The 22,575-nt window shown below is 40.2% G+C and overlaps 1 protein-coding gene across 7 annotated transcripts in view; it reads right to left on the bottom strand.

The window, feature by feature from the left end:
* The window catches only part of Marchf8 (membrane associated ring-CH-type finger 8), a 71,117-nt gene that overhangs the window by 36,516 nt on the left and 12,026 nt on the right, over positions 1 to 22,575 (bottom strand). For 3 of the 7 annotated variants that reach the window (XM_051203822.1, XM_051203820.1, XM_051203823.1), the window contains exon 2: positions 1,879 to 2,055. The exons of 2 other annotated variants lie outside the window; for them this stretch is intronic. In XM_051203822.1, coding sequence (XP_051059779.1) covers positions 1,879 to 1,977 — 99 coding nt within the window. In that variant the 5' untranslated portion in view covers positions 1,978 to 2,055. Of the gene's footprint in view, positions 1 to 1,878; positions 2,056 to 4,340; positions 4,495 to 22,575 lie in introns of those variants that run through there. 2 more of the 7 variants (XM_051203821.1, XM_051203825.1) reach the window with 2 other exon arrangements.

The raw sequence follows: 22,575 nt of genomic DNA, 5'->3' as shown, positions 1-22,575 counted from the left end.
AGTGCTATGCTGATGTTTTTTTTGTTTATGATCTAATAAATAAAGCTTGCCTGAAGATCAGAGTGCAAAAATAGCCACACTAGTTAGCTACAGAGGCCAGGCAGTGGTAGTACACACCTTTAATTCCAGCACCTGGGAGACAAAGGCAGATGGATCTCTGTTATTTAAAGGCCACCCTAGGCTACACAAAATAGATCCAGTGTAAACAGCTCACATAAAGGTGATCCCAGCACTTGGAGTGATACACCTTTAATCCCAGCACTTAGGGAGGTGGAGACAGGAAGGAATATAGTTGAGCAGAGACAGGAATATACATGGGAGGAGACAGCAGCTTATGGTAGTCTGAGGATGCAGTCTGAGCAGTCAGTCTGAGGAAACAGTCTGAGGAGCAGTGCAATTTGAGGCAATCAGTCTGAGGCAGGCAGTCTGAAGACAGGATTGCCCCTTTGATCTGAGCATTGGTGAAGGTAAGAACTTTAGTGGCTGGCTGCTTTGCTTCCAGCTTTCACCTCCTGATAGCTGACTCTGAGTTTTTGTTTTTTTTTTTTTTTTGTTTTATTAATAACAATTAGAATTCATGCTACAAAGTGGTAGTAAGAAAATCCCTTATGATTATAAATATTCTCAGAAGTCCTCATACCACCCAATGTAAGGTTCATCTTCATCCACAAGATGGTGTAGCTATGTACAAGTCATTAGCCCTCCACAGTGGAACAGATATAGGCCCATGCAATGCATGCTATAGAGATTTGTGCATAAGGTCACCTTGGGTATTACCCAAGATAAAGACCTTATCTATGTAGCTCCCAGAATCTCACTTCTCAGCACAGGCAGATGTAAACTGCATCAAAAGATTTAAGGTAGACCTTATACATTGCCTCAACTTGAGTTGATCTGCCTCTCCTTTTCCCTTAACTACAGTTCTCCACAAAATCCCAGTTTCCTACAGAAAGACTTCCCTGACTTCACTGACCTAATCAAACTGGTGTTTAAGTGTCAAGCCAAACTGCCAGCAGCATGAAAACAGAGACAGGCTGATTATAAAGACCTCCTGATGCAGTAACACGGTCCTACATTTTTGTTCAAACACATTTATACATCATCAGGAACTTAGCCAACTAAGATGAGTGTGAAACTTACCACTAAAAAGCTGATAAGCCTATGCCAAACCCTCAGGACCCAGAAACCAGAAGAAGACAATCTCTTCTAAATATGGCCAGCTGTGCTCATTAGCAAATATGCAGAGAAACCAGGCATCCTGAGCTCAGGGATTATTCTAGATTGTAGTTAGTAGAATTTTAATAAAATAACTGTAATGGATGGGGCTGTGGAGATGGCTGATGGGGTGAAGGTAACTGTCACCAAGGCTAACAACCTGAGATTATTTCCTAGGATCCACAGGGGAAGATCACCAACTCTGCAAAGATGTCCTCTGGCCTCTACTGGTGGGTCACAATATGTTCAAACCCCCATACAAATCCATACACATTAAAATAATATACTTGTGATGGCAGTCACTATCGATTGTAAACTTAATCGGGTCTAGAATCGTCTAGGAGTCAATGCTATGGTATGTGGTGAAGTGTTTACAGACTGAGTTAACCCAGGTGGGACACCCAACCTAAGAATAAAGAGAAGTGAGCCAAGCACCAATGTTCTCTCTGCTTCCTGACTGGATACAATGTGACCCACCACCTCATGCTCCTGCCACCATGTGGTCCTCACTGCAAATGTCTGCCCTCAAATGAAAATAGAACAGCCCATCCATCCTTCCTCCATCCATCCTCCCTCCCTCCCTCCCTGCTGCTCAGCCAGTATCTGGCCACAGACACAGGAAAGAACTCCCACAGGAAGGCACTTTAAGGAGTTCTCGGTTACCTGCTCCCACTCCTTATCTTTGGTCTTGCTTCTGAACACTCTAGTGGAAGTGGCGTCCTGAGAAGGGATGGCAGAGATCTGGTGCAGTGGCATGCTCATCCCAGCCTGTGGCCCGGTCTTTCTCCTTACGGAAGTGAGTCTCCTCTAGCAGAGTCATTTTGGGCCATTGACTTCAAGCTGAGAGAAAGGAAAAGAAACAAACTGAGCTAAAATACCTAATTTCCAACAGTAAGACTGGCACTGTGTTAAATTTGAGTGAGTTATGACGGCAAATACTTGATCTTCAAAAGGGATAGAATGGACTGGGAAAAAGCAGAACGTGTTTCTTGTAATAAAATCATGGTATCTGAAGGAAGCTAGGGAATCAGGTCTGTAAATAATCACAGATTAGTCTTGTTATGCACTTAGTTTTAAAGCAACAATGTCTTACTACATTATTTTCCAAGTTAAACCTTTGCTCACAAGCAAGTATTCCTGTGTATATTTTTCTTGTAATAAAATCATGGTATCTGAAGGAAGCTAGAGAATCAGGTCTGTAAATAATCATAGTTTAGTCTTGTTATGCACTTAGTTTTAAAACAATGTCTTACTATATTATTTTCCAAGTTAAACCTTTGCTCATGAGCAAGTATTGCTGTGGATGTGTATGCTTCCCTGAGAATCAAACCAAAGTCTCATGCATCCTGATACAGTAATTTTTCCTTAAGACAACAGCCCTTGGCAGGAGGGCTGCAAGTCTGAAACTAGCCTGAGCTCCATAGTAAGATCCTTTGTAAACCAAAAAAAAAAAAAAAAAAAAATTAAAACAAACATTAGACACACACACACACACACACACACACACACAGCAAAATCACCATTGCTATTCTTGGAGTTGGGTTATAGTTCCATGGTAGAGCTGTCTATATACCTAAGTCCCTGAGTTCAATTTCCAGTCTGAAGCTCTAAATAAGAAAAATAAGGAGGGAGGAGAAAGGAAAATAATCAGTCAGTCTGTCCAATTGACCTCAAATTCATATAATGGCAAGATTGCTGAAATTCAAAGTATCTCTGGTTCATGCATAACCTTCCAAAAGTCTAGACTCTCCAAATCAGCTGTTGGCCAACTTTTCCTATGAAGAGCAAGATAAATATGTCAAGCATTTAGACAAAATTTGTTCTAGTTACTTAACTCCACTGTGTAGTGTGAAAACAACCATTAACAATGGGTAAATAAATAGGAATGGTTACATGTCATAGTCTAGATACAGTTTGCACCCTAAAGTTCACTGGCCTCAGTCTGGTACCCAGTGTAACATGAATTAGTTCTTAACACTTTGAAAAGCTATGGGCTAGGTCTTGAGGACAGATAAGGGTTTTTGCCGAAGGATAAATTCATCTCATGAGAGAGCTCAGTGACAGCTGTTGCAAAGCCTCCAGCTCTGCTTCCTCTCCCCACTATTTCCCTTTCCAACCCTGTGATGGCATCTAGCCTGTTACAATACAGCAAGAGGCCCTCACCAGAAACCAGTGCTAATGTCCTATTCATGGATCTCCAGAACTATGACCTAATTAAACCAGATATATCCCAATATTGGGTATATTTTGTTATGATCAAATAAACAGGTACTGTATATCAATAGAAATGTATTTGAAAAAAAACAGGTGGCAGAATAAATTTGGCCCATGACTTATTTCAGTAGCAGTTCCTCAGGGAGGATGTAGGTCATCAGGGACATTCCTGAGACCCTGAGAAGGCTGCCTTTATGTAAAGTAACAATGTCTATATAAGCTATCTTATGTGACCAAGTACACTTGCTTCCTTTCATATACTCTCTCTCATTGCTAGTAATCAAATCATGTGTTCTTTCCATCCCATTCTCTTTCCTATACACACTATCCATGTTTACAATAGTGATGTTTCATAATGCTGTTCGAATGTTAACAGAACAGAGCATGAAACCAAAAGAATATGTCTCTAATTTGGGGGCCTTCACTTATAAGCAAAGTGTAATGAATGTGATGGTGAGCAGGGTAAACAACTGACCCAGAGCACCCTAAGGTCACATTTGAGAAACATCTGTTCCTCCTCTCTTGGAACTCTGCTTCGGAACAACACTGTCTATGGGCCTGGTCTCAACTCTGACAGTCTCCCTGACCAGGCAGGGGATCAACAGGACTCACACATGGATTCCTGCACACAGATAAAATCATAAAGCAACAGGAAGGAAGGGAGAACAGCTACAGACCAACACGCAAATGAAAATGAAGTACAAGAATATTATTTTAGAGTCCTGTTTTATAATAGGCAAATGATGACTGAGAATAAAATTTAAGAAAATAGAGATGACAATGTCTACCCATTACACATCCCCTCCTCTTCTTCAGGCTCTGATGAAGATGGTAGAGGAAATATTGTCCCTACAAATGTTCTGCATGTTTATACCCAAACAGGTTATCCCATGCAAGAGGCACACACTTACTGCTGAGTTGCTTACACTCTGGAATATTACAAGAGTAGTGAGCACCGTCTTCATCACTAATGCATTAAAGTCTTCTGTCAAAGATGATGGATTCCATGTGGTTCTTGGAACAGGTAGTCAAACTAGCCATGTCCAACACCTTACTACCTATCATGCCAACAGCTACCTGTGGTGCTTCTGATATAATCACCATTATTACATCATTGGTACTTGCCCATGACAAGCTTAAGAAAGACTATTTATGCCAAAGAGAAACCAAGAAGAGTCACAATGTTAGCAGCTTTGAAGGGTCCCCTTCCTTTCAGCTTATAGTCACTCCAGCTGTTTTTCTGACATGTGCCCACCTCCAGGAAACAGACCTGGAAGTTTGCCAGAAGCAACAAACAATGCCACTATGTACATGAAGGTTTATACGAAAGAAGGCATAAGACAGGTATCCATTTTATATTAATTTTATATTAATCCATTTTTAATGAAGAACAGTTAGACTTGGCACTGTGCCTGGTCATCTAATGAGGACTTCAATTTCACTAACATAAATCAAAGCCAGCTGAAATGAACATCTATAGAGGAACTAGATTCCTAAGGTTTGATCGAGTCAGGAAGAAATGCCGAGTTCATGATCAGGAGAGTTCACATTGTTAAGATTATAACTCTGACAGGTTGGGATGTAGCCCAGTAGTAGAATGCTTGTGTAGCATTAGCAAGGTAATGTGTTGGGGGGGGGGAATCTTCAAACTGATCTAAAGAATCAAAGTAATCCCTATCAAAATCTGAGCTGCTTGCTATTTGGCACAGACTTGACAAAATGATCCCAAAATGAAAATGGAAATTCAAGGGACTCAGACCCACCAAAAGAGGCCTGAAGAGCAAAGCTGGAGGATTCATATTTCCCAATTTCAAAACTTACTCCAAATGCTCAGTAATCAAGGAAGATTTATCCACATAGATACATATAGAGAACTGAAGTGAAGAGTTGAGAAATAAATTCATCTACCTATAATCAAATAACTTTCCACAGAATAACAACACAATTCCATAGGGAAAGAACACACTTCTCAATGAATGCCAGGACAGCTAAACTGCCTCGTGCAAATAAATAAATAAATCTGGATCCCTTCTCCACACTAAGAAATAAAAGAAAAACTAGAAATCAACAAAATAATTTTTATGTGCATTTTTCAAAACCCACCATGACAAAGTGAAAAGAGAAGCTGAATGTGTGGCTCAACAGGGCTGTGCCTGCATAGCATGTTCAAGGCCCCGGGTTTGACATCTACCATTTACACATACACATGTAGAATATAATTTTAAGGTGTGTTATATTTGTTTATGCCCCGGAATATTGTTTAATGATGTAAATATGTGACTCTTTGTTTATGCTGCATGTAAAGCTATGATTATTTGCCTGTCTAAAACACCTGATGGTCTAATAAAGAGCTGAACGGCCAATCGCAAGGCAGGAGCAAGGATGGGAAGGACTGGCAGGCAGAGACTATAAATAGAAGGAGAAAGGAGGAGGAGAAACAATGAAGATGCAAAGGGAGGATGACACCTGGGGCCAGCCACAAAAGTGAGAGTAAGAGAAGGGAAAGGCCCTGAGGCAAAAGGCAGTTACTGTAATTTAGGTTTAGAAAAGCTGGTAAGAAATAAGCCAAGCTAAGGCTGGGCACTCATAAGTAATAAGTCTCCATGTTTGATTCATTTGGGAGCTGTGTGGCAGGCCCCCCTAAGAACAAAAAAAAGCCAAAGAGTAAACAGTAATAAAACCAACAACAGAGAGAGAGAGACAGGGGAGGGGGTGGTCCTGAACCCCAGAACTCAGAAGGGAAGCAGGGGATCATAAGTTCACGGTCAGCACGTGCTATACACAGTAAGACCTTTTCTCTAAGAAACAAAACAGAGAGGGGGAAAGGAGGGAGTGAGGGAAGGAGGGACAACAAAATAGATGAAAATGTTTGCCAATGGTACAACTAGCAAGGACCCTGTTTCTAGAATACACACACTTCTCACAATGCAACGACAAAAAAGGCAAGTACCCAATAAGAAAAAGCTACTCAAAAATCATCAGCCCCCAGGGAAGTGCACAACAAAGCCATAAGGCACCATTCATGCTCCTAACTGAAGATACATGGACAAGTGTTGATAAGGACATGGTGAAACTATCCCTTTTGTACACTAGTGGTGGGGATGTTATAGGCTACTTTGAAAAAAAATCTACTTCTCCCTCAAGATAATACACAAGTTACCATATGGTCCAGCAATTTAACTTCTAGAACACACATGTCCAAAACAAATTAAAATATCTGCCCTATTCATGAACACTGCCCCTAATTTTATTCATGAATATTCATAGTACATTATCTAACAGCATAAAGTAGAACCAAACCAAAACTATATCAACTTGTAAGTAAATATAGTATAAATCCATTCACCTGAACAATATTCATCAACAAAAAAGTATAAACTTTGAAAAAATATTAAGTGAAAGAAGCCAGTTATAAAGGACCATCAAATATTTGGTAACATTTGTTTGAAACATACAGAGTAGATAAAACTACATAGACAAAAGTACACAGCTGAGTGTCATGGTGAAAATGGGTAAAACACAAGGGGGTGACTGCTTAACATAACAGGACTTCCTTTTAGAGTGATGACCATGACCTAAGTGTCTATGGTGATGCCACACAATGCATGCGCAATGAAAACTTTAGAACTGCATCCATTTAAGTCAGTGAGTTGTAATGCATATAAACCATCTCAATAAATCTATTTTTATGGATGTAACTGAGTTAAGAACATTCTGAATTTTTCCTTTGTGCTACATCTAGTTAGTTTTTCCAGAAGGCCTGGAGATAGACACTGCTCTCTTAACCCTCCCACCTCTAAGTACAACAAGGGAAAGGGTACAAAAGTAGCAATGAGAAATCAAAGGTCAAGCCTGCCACCAACTGTGTGAAGTTAGGAAAATGTTGAACTTCTAAACTGCTATTTCCTGTCTATAAAAGATAAAGGTAATAACCTCTTAACAGTTTAAAATGTTAATATGAAGATCAAATAACTGTTTCCATGTGCACACACACAGGGTTCTATGCAGTACATTTACCAGCTTTCCTACCTGTTGGCACACTGGGTCTTTCTATCACTGGTTTATGTCCTATATACAGAAGTTTCTGTCCCACCCAGTCCTGCAGCCATTTAGTCCCAAATAAACACAGAGGGGCTTATATTAACAATAAATTGTTTGGTCTATTGCTCAGGCTTCTTACTGGCTAGCTCTATTAATTATTAACCCATTTCTATTAATCTGTGTATCTCCATGTGATCTTGGTTTACCAGTGATGCCCAGGTCTCTTGCTTCCTTAGCAGCCACATGGCATCTCTCCTCCAAATCCACCTACTACCTTTCTCTACCCTTTTGGATTTCCTACCTGGCTAAATCCTGCCTGTCCACTGGCCAACACAGCTTTATTCATCAACCAATAAGAGAAACATATCCACAACATACGGAAAGACATCCTCCATCAATGTCCCTTTCTTCTTCAGTTCAAGATTTATAAACATGGGCCCTCCAATCCTTCTGACATCTATTTATGACCTCTCGACAGAAAAGCAAAAACAATAATACCTGGCATATAGTACCAGTAAAAAAGGTCTGATCAGGAAAACACCCAACATAGCTTAAAATCTAACTATTCTATGTACTTTACAAAAAGACAAGATAAACACAAGATTCTGCTCATTAGAACAACAATGCTGTGAACAAATAAAAATAACAACATGGAAGTCACCCCAAGAAGGGTCCACCTGTCTCCATTCACCCTTGTCTCAAAGTACCAGATTCCATCCCCTCTATTCTAAGAATCAAGAAAGAGTTGCACATAAGAACCAAGAGTCCAAGTGCAGGGTTATTAAACTTCACATGCCTACAAGAAACCCGAGGTATGTTCACAATGCAGACTGAGGATCACCAGCAAGTTCATGATATGGAACACATATGTATAAGTTTGTCTCCTAAGACACATCTGTAGAATCAGTCATTCATGTTATCAAGTACTGCATACAAAAATAGAACTCACCATCAACATAAAGCCTTAAAAACTTAAAAAGCAGCAATAGAAAAATCCTTTAAAAAATGTACCTATCCAAAAAAAAAAAAAAAAAAAAAAAAAAAAACCTAACATATACAGCAAAGCATGTATTTTAACTACTAAAAAAGGAGTTTTCTAAGAATTACTGATGCCAGTTTAAGGACATACACATCCATACAAAACTTAGTAGTGTAGGCTGGGTTGAAAGTAATGCAACTCAGTTGGTAAGCTTGCACAGCACACATAAAGCCACGGGTTCCTCTCCAGTAGCATATAAACCAGTTATAGTGGTGCATGCCTAAAATCCCAGGATTCAGGAGGTGGACACAGGAGAATCAGAACCTCAAGTTTATCCTTGGCTACACAATAACTCTGAGGTCAGCCAAAGATACATGTAAAAATAAAAATCAGTAATCTATTCTACTATAAAATATGTATACATGAAAGTTACCAGGCTTGTACACCAACAAAACAAAGACAGACAATGTCAAAGTAAATTAAGAATTTTCAATATGGATTATATTTGATTATTGAAATATAATAAAGTATGCTCCCAGTTAAAACACATATTAAATGTAACCCAATCAAAGTCTACAACAGACTTCACATGAAAAAATGATCATAAAATCATACAAAAAAAATAAGATAACTAAATGAAAATGTTGGGAAAAAAAAGTAAAAGGATGTATTCTATAAAATATTTAAATATTATAAGACAATTATAATAAGACAAATGAATAGCAACAAGATTTTTAAAAGCCCAGAGACTGAACCGTACAGAAGAGTGTATTAGCCAACATAAGTAGCAAGGCCCATGCTACTCAATTACTGGAGTTGGGACAGCTTGATAATCCAGAAGGGAAAACATTTAAATCAGTTCTCATACACTTTATTCTGGTATGAGCTAGTGAGATGACTCTGTGGGTTCAGGTACTTGCTGCCAAGCTCAACAGCCTGAGTTCAATCCCAGAACTTCTATGATTAAAGAAGAGAAGCCACTACCACAAGCTGTCCTCTGACACACGTCCACATGTCCAGCTCTCCCAAGCAAATAAATACATGTAAATAAGTACATAAGTATTGATGGACATAAAAATTAAATGTAAATAGATGCATGCACATAGAGTAAGAATAAAATGCTATTACAAATGAATTTATTAAGGAACTCAAAGAGAGTATCTTTCTAAACCTAGAATTAACATTTTTTAAAGTCATAAGGTACAAAGGTTTGTTGATTTGACTCTGTACTTAAAATAGGCAAAACAAAAGGCTGGAAAATGTGTGTTTCACAGGACAGAAATCTTTTTGTTTTGTCTTTTGAGACAGTGCTTTGTTATGAAGCCCTGACTGGCCTGAAACGCAGTACAGACAAGGTAGGCCAGTTAGGTCTCAAACTTACAGCAATTCTCCTGCTTTTGATTATGGGATTCTGCCACAATATGCAGTCAAACAAATTTTTGAGAAAAAGCAAAGCCCTCATAGACAGAAGGGATGCTTCATGCATGGACCACAACATCAAAGGAACAAGGGAAGGCAAGAGCTCATGCAACTATATTGTTCTTTAATAACATTCTACACTTAGGCCAGGAAGATGGCTCCACAGGTAACAGTGTTGCAGCAGTGTAAACCCAATGGCCTGAGGAAACCACTGGAAAGGCCAGGTGCAGAAGCGAGTAATAGGTTTCTCTACCCACGCAGTAAGCCAAATCAAGCCAAATCGAAAACATAAAAGAACAGGATTATTTGAGCAAAGCAACTCAGAGATCAAGACAGGAGAAGTCAAGTATCTGAACTAAAAAAGGGAGGTTATATAGCCTGTAGGTGAGGGATGATGTGTCTGCCACAAGATGGATTTGCACCCATGTATGCCCAAAACTTAACCACTTTAGGCAGGGACTTGGGCTGCTGGCAACTTCAAACAAGGAGCGGCCACAGCGGCCAATGTGGGACTGGACTTTTTGGTGCCTTTTTTTGTTGGAGATTCTCTGAGAAGGCAGGTCTGGAGAGAAGAATGGAGCTTTCTGGATCAAGCAGGAGTGAGCTGGAGGTTCCAGCCAAACATCCAGCATCTATCATCTTAGTCCTCCTACAATGAGATGTGAGGTGGAGACAGGAAAACTACATCTCACAGGTCAGCTAGCTGGATACACAGTACAGCAGCAGAGACAAGAGAGACTCTACCTTCGCAAGCAGGAGGGAACCGACTCCTAGGTCCTCTGCCCTCAGAGGACGACCACACACCTCATGGCATGTGTGTACCTGCACAGATATGCACACATTACATATATAAACATTAAAAGTAAATATTTAGTAAATCCTGTCAGTGACCAATGCATTGGGCATATATTCTCATATGATTCTGATAGCAACAAAAACTGAGTGCCCATTACAAAAACACAAGCAACACAGTAAACAAATGAACAACTACCATAGGAACACATTTGCTAGGTTGGTATAAGAGAATATGCAAAAGCCTTCAATCTCAAAGATTGCTCAAGGCAGCATTACTTACAACAAAGAGAAGAACTCCCAGTCCCCTTCCCCCTAAAAAAAATTAAGACAACTTGTTAAGTAAACTGTGATGCTACCATAACCAGTGGAATATTATGTAGTCATTTGTGGTGCTTTAAGAGAAAACATCCCCAAGACAGAGTAGCACTATCAGGAGGTATGGCTTTGTTAGAGTCTGGAAAAAGACAGGAGGAGATCCCTAGATCAAGCCGGCTAGCTAGATTAGCCATACTGGCTGTGGGTTTAACCAAAAGACACTGCCTCAGTGAAAAGTAGAGCAATGGAGGAAGACGCCCTAAGTCAATCCTCAGATCTTCTCCCCTTCTCTCCTCCTCACATGCACAGACACAGACACAGACAGACACACACACACACACACACACACACACACACACACACACAATCTCATAGGCACATACATACAGGCATAAAAACTCATACACATCTGTGCCCCAACATATTTGAACATATATATATATGTATTATGTATGTATATATACATACTATATACACATATACTTGCAAACTTTTAAAATTATTCTAATAAGAATAATTTAGCATAATGTATAAAAATTATCAATAGTGCTTTTCTTCCCATTACTATAGTTTTAATTACCTTTAGTATCAGATGAAACTTTAATTATTTTGAACCATTAATGAGGCTACCCCCAAAAAAGATACTGAGATTCTGTACATGACTGAAACCCTGCTTACAAAAAGGACCTTGACATCTTAGTGACTGGAGACAGGGAGCACTCCATCCTAAAGCAGGAGTCAAACTACGATCAGACAATGTGAAAACACAGTAGTCTGGAGGACAAATTGTCTCCATGACTCACATTACCCCACAAAAAAACGAGGGGGTTGTGCCTCTAGTTCAAGAACCGCCTCAGAAGGGCAACCAGCAGCACAGGCATCAGCTGCCAGCCAAGCCCACCAGCAGCATGGGAGATAATCACCACCCTGCTTGCTCTAGTCCTGACAGTAGCCATGTCAACACAGGATGCTTGCACTGACAATAGAGGCTACAGTGTGGCAGCAGCATGGGGTACCAGAGCTTAGTCCTGCCACCCCCTACCCCACCCCGTCAGCTGGCTGTGAGAGAACAAAATTACACTCTCATGTATATGTGCACATGCTATTGACTAACTGCAGCAGAACACTCAGCAGTGGGGGCCAAATCACCACAGAACTCTGCTTTTGCTATATAAACTGCGTTTTCCTTCATTTATAATGTTACAATGAATGTTACAATGAAATAAAACTTTCATCTTAAAAGAAATAATGCATATGTAAAGTAGAACATATTGAGGCCCAAAGGGAAGAAATACAGGACAAAACCACTAAAATGTAGCACAGAATTTATCACAGAATCTCATTTGTGTTTGAACAAATCTTATTTTGTTCCAATGAAATAAACATTTCAAGTCAATGTATCTTTAAACTGTAAAGCTGTGACCTCTCAGTGCAGATGGCTTCAGAGCAGTGTTTCCACTTGAGGAAGCTCTGGACACAGCACAGGAAACGTCACTCTGGAACTGGGCTCACCCTGCAGAGACTGCTGTCATGACTGATGCACACTGTTGATAGCCACCAGGACGTGTCCCACGTACTAGGCACTCTCCAAACTTGTTCTGCTTCTGGGCTACACCCACGCCTAAGCTACATAGCCACCCCACGACACTTGGCATCAACAACTGTTCTCAAAACACCACTTGTGTTAGCACAGTGGGATAAGCCTATAAACACACCATTTGGGAACCAGACGCAGGAAGATCACAAATTCCTGGTCAGCCTGTACTATACAGCAAAATCTATTTCAAAGACAAAACCTTCATCCTAAAGTATGCCATTCCCATCAGCAGTGAATTTGAGTCTGCCTGCCATAATAACACCCTGCACCCTATGCAAATCCAATCAATCAGCAACCTCCTGAAGACCTTCCACTACAGGGCTTCAACTCTTCTTGAAGTATCTCATGCTATAAATAGATGGAAGAGATCTGGACTATAACAGAAAGCCATTCTGCTGGAAACAACAAACAAGAACCTGTAAACACTTCATCATGTAGCCAAACTCACAGCTGTTCTTAACTCAAAAGCTCTTTGCTGTCACAGGAAACCACTAACACTCTAAGCAGTTCTACAGCATCACAACCTTTTCTTGATGCTTCTGAAGCGGCAGCCCTGAACCAGCAGGAAAATAGTGAGTTCTGGGGCTGCCTGTCTGTCCTCTTCTCAGGCTGCATGTCAAGCTCAGATGCCCAGTATTGATTCCAAAAGTGTTTTCTTCCCCATGATTTGAAGCAAAGGTCCAGCTGGATAATTTTTTTTTTTTTACATTATTTCCCCATTCCCTGTCTTATCTCCCCTGTCTGCCACTGAAACCCTTCTCAACAAAAGCCTTTCTACTTTCAGGTTTTCTTTGTATGTGGCCCACTGAGTTTAGTTGCTATTTCTTGCCCCAACAGGAGCGAGAGGTTATTTGCTGGAGCATGGGCAGCTTACCAGTGGCTATGCCACTGCAGGAAACGACTCCTCCAACCATTTATAGCCAACAGTCTCTGACTAGGGAGGTGTGGACCACCTCAACCTCCCATTCATGATGGAATGTTGCAGGCTTGACCCTGTGCTGCAGGGAGTGTGTCTGTGCACTGGCTGCCACACTCCTCTCCAGCTTCTGCTCTCCTTACCGCCCCTCTTCTGTGACTGGCTCTGAGCTCTGGAGGGAGGGATACTGGCTAAGTTTTTAAAGTCATCTTTGCAGCACAGAAGCTGATGCAGGTCATCCCCAGGACTGTGAGATTTTACAAGTGGTTTTACCACAGCACCTAGCATTCTGCATGCATGCCAACATACCTGACACGGGCAAGGTTTCTTGGGCATTCCTCATCCGTTCTAGGCTCCGGTACAGAATTCAGAGCTAGCCAGCCTAGTCTCCTCAGACCTCCTGAAGAAACCCAAGAGTGTGTAAAACAGTAAGGAGGGCAGTGTTAACCGGAAGCCTCTGACTGGAGAACTTCCTGGTCACAGCAGCTCTGACCCAGCCTTGTTTTTCTACATGGTAGGTAATCTGCCTCCACTGACCACCACAAACGTATTGCAGCACAGCATACTTTGAACAGTTTGCCAGGAACTGTTAAGACACAGCCTGCTTCAGCTAATCTGAATTCAAGTTCTAAACTAATCAATTTTATTATCAATCATTATGTCATTCTTGTCTGGAGAACTGATAAAACATAAATAAGGCATTTGCTACTATGAACTGGGCATGACACCTAGTTTGTAAAATAGGACACCCTCATCTCTGATATCACTGGTAGTTAACTCAGAATTAAAAAAAAAAAAAAGTACAAAGCTTTTGAAAGAAATGCTAAAGTAAAGATGTATTTACCCCAACTGCCTCCCACAAATACCACAAGGCGGCTAAAGAAAAGTACATAAAACCACAAGGGAAATGTGAAAGGAGAACCCAGAGCACTGAATTCTAAAGCTGAAAAGGCAGCGCAGCCAGGCCCTGACTTACAGACAGCAGAGGACTGAATTCCAAGTTGGCAGGGAAGCCAGGGTCAGGTAGTTTTTATCACAGAACTCCATCAAAAGGGAGAACTGGCGGGAGGAGCAGCTCAGAAGAGTTGGGGGTTAAGGTGAAGTTAGAATTAAAAAGATAACTGGTAAATGCAACAGTAAGTACTTAAGGGTGGCCTTGCTCAAGAGGCCATGGAAGAGAACAAGACTCAATGAATGACTAGAACTCTGATTAGTAGTTAGTTTTACCCATAACAAAAGTGCTCTTGGCTTTCTGGCAGAATTCAAATAGTCTCTATTTAAAGTCATTTGGGTGATTATAGATTAGGTCTGGGGGAAAAAAACATTAAAACTACCATATTCAAAGAGAGATCTCTATGAGAAGGGTTATTAGAAAACAAACTGCATACACCATTCCTGCCCTTTTCTCAGAACATTCAATTCTCAGAGATATTAAACATTTCCATTAAAAGGAACTATTAAATGAGAAACAACAAAAATGGGCAGCTTGAGAAAGAATAGATACCAGTTAGTTAAGGTACCAACATCAAGCCTAATGACTGGAGCTCCATTCCCCAAATCCACAAGGATGGAAGGAGAGAACTGTCTCCCACAAACTGTCCTCTGACCTCCACACATGTGATGTGGTACACACACACACAAATAATTTATAAAATGAATGAAACACTAGTTCTAGAAATTAATAAGAATGATTACAACAAAGTAAAAAAAAAAAAAAACCCACTAAATTATATGCCAGAGTTGAATTTTTTCATCATTAGGAAATAAAAAGTATTAGAGAAAGATAAACAGACAAGAATAAAATAGCATGGCCTCCCTGAAGACTATTTGAGTCCCAGAGGAAACAGAGAAGTTACATGTGAGAAGATAAAAGTTGAGCATTTTCAAAAAATAAAAATAAAAAATAAAAAAAAAAAAAAAAAAAAAGCTAAGGGGCTAGAAAGATATCTCAGTAAAGAACAAAGGTTGCTTTCCCAAAGAACCAGGTTCAATTCTCTGCAAGGGCAGCTCTGAACCATCTGTAACTCCCACCCCAGAGAATCCAACGCCTTCTTCTGGCCTCCATGGGCACCAAGCACGCAAGTGGCGCACAGACACACATGCTGGAAAAACACCCATATGCATAAAATAAGGCCTCTTTTTAGTTTTAAAATAAAAACAAAGCTGGGTGTTAGTGGTGCATGCCTTTAATCCCAGCACTTGGGAGGCAGAGGCAGAAGGATCTCTGTGAATTCGAGACCAGCCTGGTCTACAAGAGCTAGTTCCAGAACAGGCAACAAAACTCTAGAGAAACCCTGTCTCGAAAAACCAAAATAAATAAATAAAAAATAATAAAAAACAAATGAAAGGTTTCAATTTATATTAATGAATCACAATACACACAAATCAGTATAAAAAAAGAAACTATACAGATGGATATGCTGTAATAAATTTCAAAACAAACACAAAGAAAGTATTTAAAAATAGCCAGAAAAACAGGTGATCACTACAACTGGATCTCGTCAGCAGTATGAAAAGCCCAGTGACAGTATGGTGCTGTCCTCAGTGTACAGACAAAATGAGGTGTCAACCAGCATTGTATATCCATCAAAATTACTTTTTTTTTTTTTTTTTTTTTTTTTTGAGACAGGGTTTCTCCCTAGCTTTTGGAGCCTGCTGTCCTGAAACTTGCTCTATTGACAAGGCTGACCTCAAATTCACAGAGATTCACCTGCCCCTGCCTCCCAAGTGATAGGATTAAAGTTGTGCACCTCCAACACCCTGCTTCAAATTTACTCTGTAAGAATGAAGATGAAGTAAAGATATTACTGCACAGAAACACACACACACACAAAACAACAACAACAACACTGAGGAGTGAGAGAGGCCAAGGGGAAGACAAAAAGAGTGAGCATATTTAAAATAGTAGTTATTATAAAAAAAAACTAACATTTGATTATATAACTAATTTACTAGCCATTTATTATATGCTTGTTATATTATGTAACTAAGCTATTTTATAAATTATATAATTTATAAATTGTATAATCATATATTTAATTATATGAATAAATAATACAATAAAGAGAAATATTATAAAGAAAACAGAAAATAATGAGCATAAAAAGTATAACCAGAAGCATATGTGAATAGTGAGATATAATTTACTATTCTGTTTATCTCCTAGTTTTTCTTGATTGCTCCACTTATATAAATATTTTTTCCACAAGGCACATCACATCTTCTTTCACTCAGGGACACTATAGCAAACCTCTACACTAAGGCTGGGAGTCATTTTCAACAGGAAGCCACTACCAAAAAAAGGCACACACTGTAGGCCAGGTGTGGCAGCACATGCCTGCAACCCAGCCCCCAGGAAGCTGAAGTGGAAGGCTCGCAAGGTCACCTGGGCTGTACTGTGAGACACTGTCTCAAAGAAAAAGAGAGGCAGACATGAACTGTGAACTACATCACGGAGCAGACCAGGGAACGCTACTGTTTGCAGAGTAAGAAGTGAGGTGGGAGGGCCGGAAGTGGCTTTATCGGACTTCATCTGGGAGCACAGAGCAAAAGGACTTCAAAAGCATTGCTTGCAGGGTCACAAACCAATCTTCTTTGTTTTGTTTTGCTTTTTGCAGATTATAATCCTCAAAATCATCAGATCAGCTGTGTAATAATCATTAAATACATTAAACATAGAGAATACATAAATGGTCCAATTAAGAGGTAGAGAAACAACTAGGAGACTGGAGGGAGAGAAAAAAACCTAACTGTATCATGTCTACAAGAGATGTATTTTGACTGTTAACAGGTCCAAAGTTAAGAGGTTGGAATGTGATGATATTTTGTTTATGATCTAACAAATAAAGCTTGCCTGAAGATGGGAGTATAGAGCTAGACACATTAGTGAGCCACAGAGTCCAGGCAGTGGTAGCACACACCTTTAACCCCAATACTTTGGAGTCACTCCCCTTTGATCCTAGCACTAAGGGGGTGGAGACAGGAAGGGACATGGCGGGGCAAGAGAGGAATATAAAGCCTGAGGATATAGGTGCTTGATGCAGTCTGAGCAGTCAGTCTGCGGAGGCAGTCAGAAGACAGGATCGCCCGGCTTTGGTCTGAGCATTGGCAGGGGTAAGGACGCCAGTTGCTGGCCGCTCTGCTTCTTTGATCCTTCAGCTTTCACCCCTTGATAGTTGACTCCAAGTTCTTACCATTAAGAACAATTAGAATTCGTACCACAATGAAATAAAAGACATGCCACACACTACATAAACTACTACCAAAACCAAAAATAATTACAAGAAAATTATGAACCATGGCCAGGGCACATAGCATGGTGGTCGTGGTGGTGCCTGAACTGAGGGAGGCTGGGCAGAGGCTGCTGAAGAGCCCTAGCCCTTTTGTAGTTGGTCATTTACAATGTGGTGATGGCATGGGCTGGCAGGCTAGAGCAGATGGTCTGGTGAGAGCATGCCTAGCTAAGGGGAGCAACTACTGCCATTATTATAATGAAAGGCCTTTGAAATTCTTCCAAACTAGCGCCTTACTAAGGATTTTGTACGGAGCTATAGTTAACAAGAGCGACATATAGAAGGCTTCATATTTCTGTTCTCACTACAAATAAATGAGGAATTATCCATCTCCCAGTACCCTGCCTTCCTTCCAAGTAATGTCATGTTTCTCCAGCATGTGTTAACACAGTATCAAAGTGGTGATGAGCAAATCAGCATCTTCCTGTTTGTTACTGTCTCAAAGGTCACAGAACTCATCCATCACTGCTTTTACACATTCAGTCTATTAACAATCTACCTTGCCTCATCACACGGGCCAGGTTCATACTTGTCATGGTGCTGTTCCTGGTGAGAATCAGAACTGCTCACAATATATGCAGCTCTTCCTTTTGTCACACAGGCCAGCCAGTATTCCATCGGTTTACCTAAAAAAGCCAGTTGCTTCGTTACAGGGAGAATTTTTCTTTCTGATAATGAACTCCTACATCCCATTCCCCCCCAGTTATACTTCTCACAGTACACCATAGAAGAGAGGCCCTTTCTCATACTCAGGGACACAAAGTTTGAGTAGTTCCTGTGTTCTGCACCATAGGCTCCAACCAAAATTTCCAATCATCAAAAATGTTGCAGATGACCTTGAATTCTCAACACAAATTTTAAATTACCAAGATAGTAGAGAAATTACAATTGGAAGAGATGGCTTGGGGTAAACAAACTTGCCACAAGCCTGACAACCGTAGTCTCATCTCTAAAACCCTGAGGTGGGAAAGAGACGTAGCTCCTGCAGGCTTTCCTCTTCCCCACACATGTGCCAGGCACGTGGATACACAGCTATCCCCCATCACACACAAGTAAACATTCAAAACTTCAAAAAAAAAAATCAGGAATGTTTCTGCAAATAATCAAAGGCAACAAACCAACAAAACATACTAGGGATGAGGAAATACACACAGCAAGGCACACAGAGAAAACAGCTGTCTGCAAAGCAGAGGGAGCTCAAGAAACGGAAGCCCAGTCTCTTTGAGGGTTAGGGATTTTTATAAAATGGTAATATATCATAATCACACAGGGTTTATCCCAAGAGAAAAAAACAAAACAAACAAATAAAAAAACTGGATTACCATCTAGAAGACAGTATCACTTAGCACCAAATAAAGCATGCATACCCAATGTGCTTTTGACAAAGTTCAACACCCAATCTTATCAAACATTCAAATTTCATTGCACTATAGAATGTCCTTAATTATATAAACTTAACTAACCTACAGTAGGGTTGGAGGTATAATTCAGAGGTAAAGTGCTTACACAGCATGCACACACCCCAACAAAGAAGGAGGGAGAGGAGGAGGAGATGGACAACAACAGAGGGAGGGAGGGACGGAGGGAGGGAGAGAGGGAGAACTCTGCCCAAAAGACTGGCAATAAGGACAAAGATGACCACTTCTCACCCATTGTACTCAACAATATCCCAAGGTCTCAGCAATGTAGTACATGGGGGAAAGAAATCAAAGGCATAAAAAAAGAAGGAAGGGGGAACAGCTCAGTGACAGACCTTTGACAAAGACATATGAGACCCTCAGTTCCACAGCCATCTCCACCTCAATCTCCAGAGAGGGGAGGAGAAAAAACAGAAAAATGCTTAAAACTTTCTAATCACAAGCTACTTAATTATTAACAAAAGGAATCTAGACTGAGGTGAAGGAGTAAAAGGGGGACATGATCAATATATGCTGCATGAAATTCTCAAAGAATCTATAAAATGTGTCTAAGAACTCTAAGTTGGTCTAGAAAGATGCACTTAAATCACATTAGCAAGCTCAGAGAATGGGTGTGTAATGAGCAAAACTCAATTTCATTCTTATTTACTAGCAATAAAAACAAATTGCATCCTTTTTCAGATTTAGTAATGGGTGTGTGTGTGTGCTTGTGTGTGTGTGTGTGTGTGTGTGTGTGTGTGTGTGTGTTCTGTGTGTGAGGGGCAGTGCCAATTGAGACAAAAAGAGGGACTCAGATCCTCTGGTACTAGAGTTATGGGTGCTAGTAAGTTGTTCAATGTGGGTTCTGGGACCTCACACAGATTTTCCAGAAGAGCTACAAGTCCTCTTAACCTCTGAGCTCTCTCCCTAAATCCTAAAACTTTTTTCTAAAAAAAAAAAAAAGTACCCAAGTAGACTATTCAAGAATAAACCTAAGTAAACATATGCATATTACATATAATAGATATATAAAACAAAGAGAAATCAAATACTTAGATCAATTTGAAGACATACTATGCTAATAATGTTGATTCTGCCCAAGTCATAATTCCAGCCATTACCAGGTACTTTTACAGATACTGGCCATTGGTTCTAAAATTTATATATTAAAAAAACAACAGACATAGAACAGATAAAATAATACTAAAAAAGTGCAAGTTCAGGGACAAATTAAATGACCTCAAGTAATCAAGTCGGTTGTGAGGTGGTTGGTGCCTATGTCTCAGCTCAAGAGGCTGAGATTAAGAATCACTTGAGTCCAGGGGTTGGAAGATAGTCTAAGCAATATAGTACAGCCATATCTCACATAACACACGACAGAGGGGGACAGAGAAGAGAAAAAGAGAGCACAGACTTGGAAAAGGAGAAAAGAAAGGGGACACAGAGAAGGGGGCCTAGTGTGACGGCACAGGGATAAACAAACTGATGAAGGGACAGGACCAAGGGTATGAAATGCAGACTAATACACAATCCACTGACCTCGCTATGTGGACCAGGCTGGCATCTAATTCATAGAGCTCTACCTGACTTAACTGCTATAACTAAAGGTATGCAGCACCATACCCATTTGAAAAAATAATATTCCTAAATACTTTCATTATTTATAAACTATCCAGTCTTACATTTTATTATACCAACACTAATAAATGAAGGTTTATAGACAAAAATATGTACACAAGCAAACAAACTATAGTAGTTAAGTGTTTCCAAATGAGTATACATATTTATCATTCAAATAAACAACTGAATGAATAAACAAACAGGAGGTGGCAGGAGGGAAAGCCCTTCCTCACAACAGAAGACAATTATTGCAGAAAGAAGTCTGGATTTGAAAAACCACAACTCAAATCTAAAACTAGTGGGCAAAAGTCGCTGAGGAACAGAAGAGTTGAACTAACTTAAAGAATAAGCAGTGTCTGGCTGTGTATATAACAAACTGACACACGGCTCCTATTATTTTATAATGTGGAAAGCAGAAGTATTTGGGGGCTTCATTGTTATCTAAAATATAAAGCTAAATCTACCTGTTCGGCTGGAACCTCCAGTCTGCCCCTTGGTGATACACGGAAAGCCCCAATCCTCTCTCTTCAAACCCCGCCCACTCAGTCTCCAAACCCCGCCCACTCAGAGAGTATCCAACAAAGGGAAGGCACCAAAAAGCCCAGCTCTTCCTCCCCTGAAGTTGCTAACAGCCCAAGTCCCTGCCTAAAAGTGCTCACTTTTGACTTTACTTGGGCACAGATGCAGCTTGTAGTGGACACTGTCATCGTCCTCACCTACAGCTTATATAATCTCCCTGCTTTAGTTCAGGTGTGAGGCTGGCTTCTCCAGCCTCCATCTCTGGGACTGGAGAACCCACCTGGGAGTAGATTTACTCAAATGAACCTATTGTTCTACTTCTTCAATTTGGCTTGATCTGGCTTATGCATTAGCAGTGAAACCTATTTGGGGGAGGGTGGGGGTCAGAAACCCTACTACTAACCATGAAGCAACTACAAAGAAGTACAAATTAAGAATATTCTAGAAAAGAAATAGTCTGTACCCTTCAAAGGCACTGATGTCAAGAATAAAGAGAGATTAAGGAACTATTCCATGTCAAGAAACTGATAAACATGACAGCTAAATCCAAGATGATTCTTGATTAGAAACTAGACAGAGAAACCAGAAGAGCAGTAAGCAACCAAATGGACAACTGCAGATCATCAATTGTGAGCATTGTCAACATTACACAAGAAAAAGGCTTGTGTATTCACACAGAGAAAGAAAAAAGACGAGCGCAGGCGCGCGCACACACCTGCTCCAGAGGTAGAATACAGCAAGGAAAGGGCAGTTCCCTGTGCACTTCTTAAACTCTGTAAACTTGAAATAATACAGCAAAAAACAAAATTGAAAAATATTTTAAAGAAATATTTCAAACAAATACCTAGACAAAAGGCCATTAACCTTTAATGTCTAAAGGCTTTGGGGTCTGGGAGTTGCAGCATGCCAGCAGCCCTAGCTTCACTAACAAGTACAACAGCAGTGAGATCTTCTCCCATAATATCAGTAATTTTCTTTTTAGAAAGGCTGACATGGCAGACTTCCTAAAATGACCATTCAACAGGAGTTAGCGGTAGGAATGGCTAACTAGCCAGTTTCAGAAGGGCCATTCAGCATTATGATTCAAGAGCTTTAAAAATATCTTCATTAATTAAGTTTGTGCTCTCTTAAAGAAATAATCTCTACTGTGAACTGAAATTCATGCTCCACTATATACAACAGAAGCTGGAGAGATGACTCAGTGGATGAGAACAAATGCTGTACAAGAATGAGGACATAAGTATGGATCTCAGCAC

This window comes from Phodopus roborovskii, unplaced genomic scaffold, assembly GCF_943737965.1.
Source record: "Phodopus roborovskii unplaced genomic scaffold, PHOROB, whole genome shotgun sequence".
Classification (NCBI taxonomy): Eukaryota; Metazoa; Chordata; class Mammalia; order Rodentia; family Cricetidae; genus Phodopus; species Phodopus roborovskii.
This window is presented reverse-complemented; position numbering and strand designations above follow the sequence as displayed.